General features: G+C 56.0%; 1 protein-coding gene across 1 annotated transcript in view; it reads right to left on the reverse strand.

Moving 5' to 3' along the window:
• Positions 1-4,221: 4,221 nt before the first annotated feature.
• The window catches only part of LOC103189250 (uveal autoantigen with coiled-coil domains and ankyrin repeats-like), a 33,123-nt gene continuing 24,864 nt past the window's right edge, over positions 4,222-12,480 (reverse strand). Inside the window, exons 10-20 of the mRNA XM_042343134.1 lie at positions 11,563-11,646; positions 11,151-11,258; positions 10,727-10,759; positions 10,431-10,529; positions 10,045-10,093; positions 9,733-9,782; positions 6,677-8,395; positions 6,339-6,581; positions 5,770-5,907; positions 5,301-5,366; positions 4,222-4,947 (exon numbers count right to left, since the gene is read on the reverse strand). Coding sequence (XP_042199068.1) covers positions 4,876-4,947; positions 5,301-5,366; positions 5,770-5,907; positions 6,339-6,581; positions 6,677-8,395; positions 9,733-9,782; positions 10,045-10,093; positions 10,431-10,529; positions 10,727-10,759; positions 11,151-11,258; positions 11,563-11,646 — 2,661 coding nt within the window. The 3' untranslated portion in view covers positions 4,222-4,875. The remainder of the gene's footprint in view (positions 4,948-5,300; positions 5,367-5,769; positions 5,908-6,338; positions 6,582-6,676; positions 8,396-9,732; positions 9,783-10,044; positions 10,094-10,430; positions 10,530-10,726; positions 10,760-11,150; positions 11,259-11,562; positions 11,647-12,480) is intronic.

Consider the following 12,480-nt stretch of genomic DNA (forward strand, 5'->3'; position numbering starts at 1 on the left):
GGGGAGGTGCCACATTACCAGTCGAAGCCTTTCAGATGAGACGTCAAACCGAGCCCCCGTCTGTGCCTTGTTCAAGGGGACGTGAAAAGATCCCGTTGGGCTATCGGATAAGCGAAGGGAGTTTCTCTCTCTCAGTATCCTGGCCGACAAATCCCCCCAAAATAAAATCACTCGCTTACTTCATGGCTGTTTGTGGACAAATTGGCTGCCGTGTTCATCCACAAAATATACGTAAATAATTAAAGTGATGCGACAACATATTTGTAGGCAAACACAGAAGCCAATTTGTGCACAGCAAGATCCCATTTATTGCACATATTAATTTGCACCTGTAGCCAACATCTGCTTACTTTCTGGGTTTTATGATTTTCAATAAAAGTCTATCGGGGGAAAAGAGTGAGACAGAGCGAGTGAGACACAGAGAGAGACCCACACAGACAGAAAGACAGAGACAATGCAGAGAGAGACACAGACGTATTCACACACACACACTCACACAGAAAGAAAGACAGAGAGAGAAGTGAATGTGACAGAGAGAGAGAAAAACAGTGAGCGAGGAGACGGGCTGAGATCATTTATTTTAAATAGCAATCCTTGCGTTTGACGCAGCGCCTTAGCATGCCGTCGAGACGCCTCGAAGCGCTTCACGGGGCGTAAAGTACCGCAAAGTGGCGTGACCGCATATTTGGTGAGCGTAACACGGCAGCCAATGGCGCACAGCGGCGTCTCACAAACAACTGCGGTGTGGGTGACTGATGGTATCTGGATTCAAAATTGCTGAATTCCGAAGGGAAAAAATGTTGTTCTTTCTCTGGGCCTGACCCGACCTGCCCGGCCCAGCCCAGCCCGGCCCAGCCCGGCCCAGACTGTTGTGCTACTCGCATGTATTAGTGCTGATCCGATTTCCTCTGATGTGAAGCCAGACTGACTGAGGTCACTGGCTGTCTTGTCCTGCCCTCCGCAGCCACAGGCCGGTGATCCTCAGGCTATCTGAACGGAGCCAATTCCTCCCTCAGTGAAACGCGAGCAAACTGAACGCGACTCCTCCGCCAGCCCGCCGGCGTGTCCTGGCCGTGAGCCTTCCCGTGGATACGGGGGGGGGGCGGGAGCGCGCAGCGACCAGCGTTCACGCGGCGCCGCTCGCGTGACGCGAACACCCCGAAGCGCTTTGCACGATAATACCGGCCAACAGTGGCCCCCAAGTCAAATCGATCGCCTGCTCTGTGGCCGTCGTTCGTGGGACACACAGCTGCGCGCAAACTGCCCACCGCGTTTGCCAACAGATACCCAGTCACTGCACTTCGCAGTCTATGCTGCGAAGCGCTTTGAGACGTTTCGTAAATGTGTTAAAAAGGCGCTGTGTCAAATGGGAGGATTATTATTATTATTATTATTATTACTACAGGGGAGGGACTGATACCAACCGCGGCCACCGGGGGCAGTAGAATCACACGCAAGGGCCTGTCCACCTGGATGCTGCAGTGGGAGAGCGCCCCCTGTGGGCAGGTTAGTGAAGGCCACAGACAGCCCCACACAGCGCAACCCAAACTGCTGAGAGATGGGGCAGGAACCAGGCAGTGAGATCAGGTCTTCAGACCTGGTTTCACTGTATTAAATGAATCAATCTCTTTTTTTTTTGGGTGGGGGGGAAGGGGGGAGTGGTGTGGGGTGGGGGGGGTCATCCAGAAACCCATCACTGAGAATCCAGACCAGATCTGGTCCGTGCACGGCCGGGTGTCTGACACGCGCGGAAATCCATCGCCGTCGCTCAAGAGTCTCCAAACCCAACTGAGAATTCCATGAATCCCACCTACTCCTGGAAATCCCAGAGGGAGATTGTTGGAACAAAATGTGCACTCTGTCCCGGAGTAGGTGGGGGGGGGGCATCCTGCTTTACCTAATTCCAGAGTATTAGACACTGGGAGCCCCAGTGAGTGTTTATTGGGGGGGGGGGTTACTGCTTGAGTTTAACCAGGTAAAACCACAAAGCTTGCCACCGAGAGCAGTCTGGCAAGCGTTCCCATTGCATGTCATAACTCCAGAGAATCCAGAGGCCGATAATAAATAACCTGTGCGTTTGATTCAGCGCTTGAAACATCTCAAAGCGCTTCACAAGCAATTGCCATAAAGTGTAGTGACTGTGTGTTTCAGATAACTCTCATCTCTGTGGGAAAGACTCTGCGATAACCGTGCTTTCTCCAGTCACAAGGGAACCAGATTAAACAGTAAATATACACAACGGAGAGAGGTGTGGGGTAGGGCAGGTTTTGTTAAAAAAAAATGCTTTATTCAGGAAACTCCGGCAGAGCGAGCAAACCAGAACCTGTGTCTGTCTGCGTTACAGTGAATCTCCCCGTTACACACGCCTCCGACTTAACAAGCGTGGCACTCCCTCCCGCTCTGACGCCCGGCTCACTTTGCACTCGATCTTTTCCTGCCACACAGATGGTGCAGCACGTGGCTGGCTCTGTGCCGTTATTACGACAATAATACCTGCATTCACCGCCAGCACCAGGTCAGACTGAGAGCCAACATCCCGATACAAGGCTCAAACTCACTCCCACTGAGCTGGGAGTGAGCGAGCCTGACCGACTCAGGGTGAGAGTCACTGAGCGAAACTGACCGGAGTTGAGATCCAGAGTGAATGAGCCACTGACTCAGGGTGAGCGGGGAGTGTGAGAGTGAGCGAGGGTGGGGGGAGGGAAGTGAGTGACTGATGTTAGGATGTTACTCCGTGCCGAGCTCACTGCGTAGATATCAGTGCGTGGCATTGTCCCAGGTACTGAACACACAGGAGCCAGCCACGGAGCAGGGACTGGGTGAGGAGGGGGCGCTGAGAGCCGGGGAGGGGGCAAAACAGAACAGAGCTGGAGGATCAGGGAACGAGAGCGAGCGAGGAGTGTACTGGAATGATAATCAGAGGGTTTAACAGCGCGCGTGCAACAGAACGGGGGACATGGGAGGGTGGGAGGGAGCTCAGTCTGTATTTGGGGCAATAATCAGTTACCCCACTGGTGGGGGGGGGGGGGGGGCAGGGGAAAGAAGGCACTCAGTGCTGGCAGAGGGAGATTGAACGTTACCGCTCTTCCCTTGGCCACGAAGCCTGGCGGAGACATTTACCGCGAGGTTCAACTGCGCACGGACACAAAGTCAGCAGATACATCACGAATAATCGCACAGTGACCAGCAGGTCAAATGAAACCAGTATTTTGTCCAGACATAGAGCAAACCAGGAGAAATCCCGTCTGATTGCTACATCCTCAGAGCAACATGCATCTGGCAAATCACTGACCTCAGGTGTAACTTTTGACGTTTTCCCCCCCAGTTAGTTCGTCAAAGAAAATAATAATAATAATCTTGACATTTGATAACAATAAAAATAATATTCCTTTCATTTGATATAGCACCTTATCAAGTCGTTGAGACGTCTGAAAGCATTTTCACAGTATATACTGGAGTGATTGTGTGTTTTGTGGGCAAAAGAAGTCTTAACCGAAGATATCCCAAAGCGCTTCACAGGATTTACTGTGAGGTGTAGTGACCGTTCTATTTTGTGTGTAGCCGAACACGGCAGTAATTTGCACACAGCGACTTCTCGCAAACAACCGTGAAGCTGTGGATGAGCGATTGTTTGGGGTTTTAGTGGCTGGGGGTGTGGGGGAGGAAGAGAGAGAAAAGAGAAACTCCCTTCACAGACAAAAGGCTTAAAAATTCAGGCTATGTTTTAAGAAGTTGCCAAATTTGTGACGCTCATTGGAGTAAAATCTGGAGCCAGACAGGATTTCTCCCCCTCCTCGTCCCCAACCCCCCCCCAAAAAAAGCAGTGAATAAAACATTGCACATAATTCAACATTAAACCAGACCAGCTGAGAAATGCCACTGTGAGAAAACATTAAACACCAGGATAGGAGAGCAGATCTGTGCAGTGAACAGAGACAGACAATGAAGGATAGTTAAGGTGTGAGACACAGAAATGCAGTAACTCTCTGGAGCAAAGCATAGCGATCTTTCCGCTTAAGTTAGTTAAATTATTGCAAAGAAACTTGACCAGCCAAGTAACACTTACTGCAGAGCTCGGCTTTACACCCACCGCTTTGGCTTAACCCCATAACACAAGCGTTGGGTCTTTAGCAAATATATATATTTCTTTGAAGAAATAAAATGTTAAATAAAAAAAAACACTGAAATCAAAATGTCTAAAGTTTCCCCTCCTCCTGCCCCCTCCCCCCCACCCGCCAACCACACGGGTTCAAGTGCGGATCAGCATTGTCAGAAGGATTCCCCCCTCCCCATCCTTGATTTTCAAGCAATTCAAAGCGATTTTGGGAAGGGCTGTTGATTGATAGAATCTCTCCTGGTTTCCCACCGTTGCCGTTGTATTCCCGGGTCTCACCAGAGCTACAGCCCTGGACACCGAGTCCGCAGCCTTTGCCCATGCAGTTGCCGATATTCCTGTTTGCCGGGATTTCCTGAATCCACATTTCCGTGTCCTCGGTCCGATTCTCAGGATCTGGCTGTCAACAGCAAGATACATTTCTGACTGGCTTTTGCGTGTGTTTGAACTCATGGACGTCAGCGCACGAGCGCATACGTGTTACGTTAAGTGTCTCATCCAGTGATGTCCCCTGGACCGCGATCGATCGCCAGCTCTTAATAAACAGGGAACAGATCAAGCAGCCAGATGGTGCAGGGGGATTGGAGTGGACGGGACACTTTATACAGTTTGTAAGGGATGGAAGGAGCGAGAGAGAGAGAGGTTTGTATAATAGTGATTCCTTAGGCAGCTGAGATGAATGGAAGTCTGGACATGCCGTTGCCCGTCGCGGTGGGGAAGAGGGAGGCGGGGAGAGTATTTGGCCTTCCCTGCGGGGGTTGCTAGCACACAAACTCCTGGCGCATCCGAATGATCTGCAGCAAGGCGGACTGCACCTCCTCATCCATGTGTCCCTGGGGAGAGGTCACATTGGGTGCAAGATAAGCACAGAAACATTTTCCTTCGCTACTCTTTCCCTCCCGTCCTCTTAATTTTTGGGCTCCTTCTATCATCTCAGGCCCTGCAATCCCTTTGCCCGTGAACTACCCCCACCCCTGCCCCCCCCCTGCATACACACAAGACTCTTCAGAGAAAGATCAGAAATTCCATCCATCGAGGGCTGAGTGTTTGAAGATGATCACTTGGTGGTGGTGACAGTCCTCACGTGATGGGATGGACCCCGGGTCTGTCATGTCTGTCTCGTCACTGGCTTCAGAAGGATACGCTCCACCCACCACCCAGCCCAGCCACCCACCCCGCTCCGTACCTGTGCGGCGCTCAGCAAGTGTGTCCGATAGATGGCAACCACGTCCCGATGTTGCCTGTCAGCATCCTGCACACCAGAGCGGAGGACAATCGGAATTAAAATAAACCTCAATCACGCAAAATTCAAAATCCCACCCACCCCCCACCCCCCAAAAATCTACACCCTCCACAAAATCATTGCTGCGAAGAGGGGGAAATCCTGTTAACTGTTGGGGACTTGTCTAACCTCTCTTCGCTGTGACAGCTTAGACCAACATCTCTGTGGAGCCTGACTGGGGAAGAGGGAGGGAGGGAGGGAGTTGGGGAGGAACTGATTGAGGACGAGCTGATAAGGTGATAGGGCGACAGCGAGAGGTTATGGCCCACACCGTTACAAGGGCGTTCGGCACACCGTCGCTACGCAGCAGCGTATGCATTCTGTGAAGCGCTTCGCAACGTCCTCATCCAGCGGAGCGGTGGGGGTTACTCACAGCCAGCTGTTGCTGCAGGTCTTTGATCTGGTTCTGGAGGGTCTCCAGCTGCTGGCTCGGCCGCTTGGGGTACGAGAGCTGCGACAGGCCGTTCAGGGCTTGCTTCAGCCTCTCCACGTCGTCCAGCAGCACCGTGATCTACACAGCGGAGATTCGGTGGAGAGAGAGAGAGAGAGAGAGGGAGAGTGAGAAAACGAGAGAGTAAGCAAAGCGCCAGACAAATGCAATTCGTCGCTGTCGTCGTTCCTGCGAGTTCGGGTGGACGTTGAAGGTCACCCGGCGCGGCTGGAGAAGAGCGGGGAGTTTCCCTCTCTCCGGCCGGAGAGGACGGGAGCCGTGGCCGGGCAGCGGAGGGGTGTTGGGCGGGTCCGAGCGGGACCGGCTGGAGGGTCTGAACGGCCTCCTCCTGCTCCTGCGCGTTGTCGCGCTGCGACCTGCGGAGCGCTTCGAGGCGCCTCGAACATCAGCCGCCTGGAATACTGCAGCATTATTATTATTATTATTATGATCATCATCACCGCATTATAATTAGTGTATTATCATTCTACTGTGACGGCGGTGGCGGTGACCTTGTTGTCCTTGGCCTCCAGCTGTTGGGCCGACTCCCTGATGCTGCTCTGGAGGCCGCGGGTGGTCGCCATGGAAACGTCGTATTTCTCCTTCAGCTCCGAGAGCTCCAGCTCGAAGCTCAGGCTCCGGGGCCGCCCGGTCTGGGCCTGGGCCTGACTGTGGGCCGCGGCCTCCGGCTGCAGCGCCACCGCCTGGTCAGCCCTGGCCCTCAGCTCCTCCACCTCCTCCTCCTCCTCCACCTCCGCCGCCGCCGCCGCCTCCTCCTCCAGGGCCCGCCTCTCGGCCTCCTCCTCCTCCCTCCGCCCCAGCGAGGCCTCGCTCTCCGCCAGCCTCTCGCCCAGCTCCCGCAGCTCCGCCCCCAGCCCCGCGCTCTCCCCCCGCAGCCTCTCGCTCTCCCGCTCGGCCTCGACCGCCCGCTTCTCCAGCTCGGCCCCGCCGCCGCCAGGCGCTGCCGCTCCGCCTCCTGCTGCCGCCTCTGCTCCAGGCCCCGCCGCGTCTCCTCCTCCTCCCGCCGCAGCCGCGCCCTCACCTCCTCCTCCAGGCCGCTCCGCAGGCCGCTCAGCTCGGCCTCCCGCTCCCCGCCTTCCCGCCGCAGCGCCGCGGCCTCCCCCCGGGCCAGCTCGGCCTCGCGGCGCCACACCTCGGCCGCCGCCTCCAGCTCGCCCCGCTCCCTGAGCCCCCGCTCCCGCTCGGCCGACAGTCGCTCCCCGGCGCCCGCCGCCGCCTCCTCGGCCTCCCGACCCCGGGCGGCGGCCGCGATCAGCTCCAGCCGGGCCTGGTCCAGGGTCACGGCGGCCTCTTCCCGCTCGGCTTCCCGCTGCCTCAGCGCCTCCCGCAGGGCCGAGGCCTCCTCCAGCGCCTGGTCCGCCCGCTCGCGGGCCCGACCCAACTCCCGCCGCAGCCTCTCCAGCTCCGCCTTCAGCCCGTCCGCCTGCGAGGCCGAGGCCGCCAACTCCTCGCGGTGCCGCTCGGGGCTGACGGCGCGGCTCAGGCGCTCGGCCAGGCCCCTCTCGGCGGCCTCCAGCCGCTCGGTGTCGGCCTCCGCCTGGGCCAGGCGTCGCTTCAGCTCCTCGGCCGCTCTGCAGGCCGCAGCCTCGGCCTCCTGGTGGGCCCGCAGCGCCCGCCTCGCCTCCTCCAGCTCGGCCCCGAGCCGGCCGCTCTCCTGCTGCGCCTCCCCGCAGTCGCGCTGCAGCCGGGCCTGCTTCTGGGTCGCCTCCAGCAGCGTCTGCCTCGCGGCCGCGCTCTGCTGCTCCAGGGCCGCCCGCAGCCTCTCGCTCTCCTCGGCCCGGGCCTGACCGGCCTCCCGCTGCCTCTCCGCCTCCTTCAGCTCCTCCTGCAGCCGCGCGGCCTGGGCCTGGGCCCGGTCACACTCCCCCCGGGCCTCGCCCAACCGCTTCTCCCTGTCCCGCAGGCCGCTCAGGTAGTTGCTCCGCGCGCTCTCCAGCTCCCCCGCCGGCACGCACTGCGACATGATCCTGCGGGCGGCCTTCAGGTCGTCCTCCGCCTCCGCCGCCTTCCTCTCCGCCGCGTGCCTCCGCGACTCCGAGGCCTCCAGGGCCTGGCGCAGGCTCCCGGCCTCGCCCTCGGCCTGGCGGGCGGCCGCGGAGCCCAGTCGGAGCTGAGCCTCCAGCTTCTCGGCCTGGGCCGAGGCCTCTTCGTGCCGAGCCCGGGCCTCGCGGACTTGGCCCCTCAGCTCCTCGAGCTGCCGGGGGCCGCCCTGGCGGGACAGGTGCTCCTTCAGGGCCACCACGTGGGCCTGCAGCAGCTTGACCTTCCCCTCGGACTCCAGCATCCGCGTCTGCACCTCTCCCAGGGCCTCCTCCAGCTGCCGCACCTGCTCCTCGGACTCGCTCTTCACCCGCTCGGCCTCGGCCGCCAGGGCCTCGCAGCCCCGGGCCTTGACCCCCAGCTCCCGCTGCAGCCGCCCCATCTCCTCCCTCGCCGCCTCGTACCTGCCCCTCGTGGCCTCCAGGTCCTTCTTCAGCGCCTCGTCGGGCGCCGCAGCAGCGCCCGCCAGCAGCGGGGAGCAGGGCCCCGGCTTGGGCTTGTGGGGGAGCTGCAACACAGGGGGAGAGGGGGGGTCACCAGAGGGAACGAAAGGGAGGAGGGGGACAGAGAGATGGGGGGGGGTGGGGGGACAGAGAGATGGGTGGGGGGGGGGCAGAGAGATGGGTGGGGGGGGACAGAGAGATGGGGGGGGGACAGAGAGAGATGGAGGGGGGACAGAGAGATGGGTGGGGGGGGACAGAGAGATGGGGGGGGGGGACAGAGAGAGATGGAGGGGGGGACAGAGAGATGCGGTGGGGGGGGGATAGAGATGTGGTGGGGGGGACAGAAAGATGCAGTGGGGGGGACAGAGTTGCGGTTGGGGGTGGGACAAGAGAGATGCGGGGGTGGGGGGGGGGACAGAGAGATGTGGAGGGGTGGACAGATGCGGTGGGGGGGGGAAACAGAGAGATGCGGTGGGGGGGGACACAGAGATGCGGTTGGGGGGGGGGACAAGAGAGATGCGGGGGGGCACAGAGATGTGGGGGGTGGACAGAGATGCGGTGGGGGGGGGAAAGAGATGCGGTGGGGGGGGGGACAGAGAGATGCGGTGTGGGGGGGGTTATGAGTCAAAAACACGAATAGGTTTTTTTCTGAAACAATTTTCAGAACGCGGCCCCCCAGCGCGGGGCTGGGGCAGAGCCGCCAGACAACCAACCGCCGCGTGAAGCCCAAACCCCCCATCGGTGCACTGTTCGACGCTACAGCAAAAGAGAAGGGACGTTTCTCTCTCTTCCCCCTCACCCCCACCCGCGACCCTGACCGACAACCCCCACATCACGTCACGGCTATTTGAGGGGCCGTTTGCTGCGCACAAGTCGGGCTGCCCGCAGAACACACAGTCACTACACTGAGCGTAGATCCCGGTGGGAGTGCCGTGGGGTGTTTTGACAATGCGAGAAGCTTTTTGCTATGCAAATAGTACAATAAATAACGCTGCCTCGGGATTCTGCAAGGTCTGAAGGCAGGTGCGGAGAGGCTATTTAAAAACCAAACAAGTAAATATTTTAAGAACCCTTTTATGCAGATCCAATTGTGCCACATTTAAATCCTCGGAAGTAAAACATTTAAGTGGGATTAAAATGCAGTAATTTTCCCGCGTCAAAACCAAGCTGGGTTTGCTGCGCTCGGTCTGTCCCATCGCCTGCAGATTCACGCCCACCTGATTCACAGATTAATTCACGCCCAAAGCAACCATAGCGTGTGTGAGACAAAACAGAGTGAGCGCGAGCGTGCGTGTGGGGGTGGTGGGGTGGGGGGGGGAGTGGAAATGTAGGGGGAGAGAGAGAAGTACTGTGAGGATGAACGAACGTGTCTCGAGAAGAGACCACCTGGTGAAAAAGTTACCTGCGATTCCTTGCCAGAGACATTGACTTGGTTCGCAGCCGGTTCCACCACTACCGAAAGCGAGAGAAAGAGAAAACACAATCTCAGCATCCATGATATTATTATTCCCATCAAATTAACTTCATGATATTTTTACACAACACTGTATTTGTTTTAAGAAAATGCACAACGGACAAGAGAGAAACCGAGGGCTGAAAAGGCAGCATCTCCGCACTAATAGCCCACGCGATACCTGGCAGGTCGCTACCAAATTATCCCAGGATTTTCACGATTGTCCCGCAGTGTGACAAGAACTCAAGGGATTGTCCGTACCTTTTCCCACATGGGGTCCCGGCGAGATGGGTACTTTCGGAGAGCCAGCCTGTGGGGTAAAGGTTAAAAAAGAAGGCTTTAAAAACTAATGGCCTCCGCAGGAATCTTTCCAAATCCAGCGGGTGTGCAGTCGGGGGCGAGGGATAGGACTGGAATTTAACCACCCGGCACAGTGACTGCTTCGGGGCATCCCGACGCGAGAGGTGATATGTAAATTATATACAGTAAAACTCACACAAATCTCATCTTTATGAATCGTACAATTGCCTAAAATGCGACCATTCCCCCCCCACTATACAACACCCAACACACTGCCAAACAGAGAATACAGCACTCGCCCCCCCACTAGAAGATTCCCAATCCTCCCCACCCACTCCCACACACACCTCGTACTGTTTGAGCTTGGCTCTCAGACTCTCAATTGCCTTCAGGCTCTCGCCCTGTTCTCTCTCTTTCGTCGCCACCAGACCCTTCATCTGTTCTCTCTGGGAATGAGAAATCACACGGTCACATTGTACTTCATAGACACGTCTCGAGATTTGACTCCGCTTTGCGCGGTCTTTTCCCCTCTCTTCTCCAGCTCGTAAATCCGCTCTCGAGTCTAGAGGTCCTCCCCAGCGCAGTGTAAGGTATAAACAATTCCATTATTTTTTATATTTTTATTTATTTAAAAAGACATTACCTCCATCCGCAAACCTTCCACTGACGTTCGCTCCTGCACAACACAAAGACATTAGAACTTTTAACAACGGTTTCCTGGTCAACAATCTCCCCAAATAACATACATAAATCACCATTTAATCGCTCATTCACTTCTCGGCTGTTTGCAGGGATGTTGCGGTGTGTGAATTGGCTGCCGTATTCGCCCCCCACGCACACACAAAAAAAAACAGTCACTACACTTTATAATAAATCCCGTGAAACACATTGAGACATCCTCCTGATGTGAAAAGCGCCAATCAGGCAATTGCATCAAAACGTCAACGTGTCAAACCACAAACGAGAGCGAGCGAGTCGGAGGGGTCTCTGGGATGGAGTTACTGTGAACAAACAGTGCACCAGAGGCGCGCAGTCACTCTGCTGAAGTGTGTTACAAACCGGGATACCTGGCTCAGTTGTTGTTGGAGCCCGGTCACTCTCTCCACCAACACTTTCTGCTCCTGCTGCAGCTTCCGCAGCTTTCCTTTCAGCTCCTCGTTCTCAGTCCTTACTTCCTGGATCAGCAAACGAGCAGGAGATTACTGACCAGTCACACCGCGGCATCTCACAAACCGCACGGTCACTGCACATCACGGTGAAACATAGCGAAGGATTTTGTGAAGCGCTTTGAGGCATCCTCCCGACATGAAAGGCGCAGAACTGTGTGCGTGAGAGAGAGTGTGCGCGTATTGGATATATATATATATATATATGTGTGAACACGCATATGACGTGTGTGTGTGTGTGTGAGTGAGTACGGGTTGTGGGCGTGTGTCAGTTTTCTTTAGGTTTATAAAGTGTCCTTGACGTGAGCAATACCTTTACACTCTGTTGCACCTTCTGGCTCTGTGCTGAACCTGCCTCTGACTGCTTTTGATCCGCTTTCTGTTGCACCTCAGCAACCTGGAATGAAACGTGAGAGATTTGTTGGTTAGACACCGGGTTATTATTATTTCAGTAATATTTCGGGAGGGTATCGTACTCCCTACAAACGCAGCTGTAAGCATCTTCCGTTTTGCTTTTCGGATCTGTTCAGCACGTTATGCAGTGGGTAATTAACGACTGGAACAGGGGCCAGGAAGTGTGGCTGAGGCCAGGACACCGGGGAACACTTAATAAAATAAATCACAGTTCCATGCTGTGATGGAAGGACACATAGTCTGTGGGGTGGGCGGGGGGGGGGGGGGATGAGATCAAATTGGCCGAAGCTTTTTTTCCCGGTCGTAGTTTCCTTGTGAAATCTTCCAATAAAAACACAGTGAAACCCAACAGCGATGGGCAGTCCTTGTGGGCAAGAGCTTAACGTTAGGACAAAGCGCAGGTGATGGGCATCTCTGCACCATTGTTTTGGCAATGGGTTTTGAGAGGTTCACGAAATACAATGCTGCGGGTGGGGGTTATTCAACCCGGGTCCAGTCAGTCTGGGTGAACACTAAAGATCCCGCGGCACTATAGGAAAAGAAAAGAGTTTCTCTCCCGGTGTCCTGACCAACAATCCCCCAGATGTTTGTTTGTAAGATGTCGCTACACCCAAATTCTGTGAAATGTTATGAGACATCATGATGACATGATTAGATTGTCTCTCTCACACACACACACACACAAAAACACAGAGCACGGCAGAGAATACATAAGGATAAAAAGATTCTCCTGATGACATTTAATTTGCCCTTTCCCCTCCTTCATCCTTGCAGCGTGAAGACAGGTCTGTGTGCGTGAGATTAGACAGCGAAAAAA

This window comes from Callorhinchus milii, unplaced genomic scaffold, assembly GCF_018977255.1.
Source record: "Callorhinchus milii isolate IMCB2004 unplaced genomic scaffold, IMCB_Cmil_1.0 Scaffold22, whole genome shotgun sequence".
NCBI classification, from domain to species: Eukaryota; Metazoa; Chordata; class Chondrichthyes; order Chimaeriformes; family Callorhinchidae; genus Callorhinchus; species Callorhinchus milii.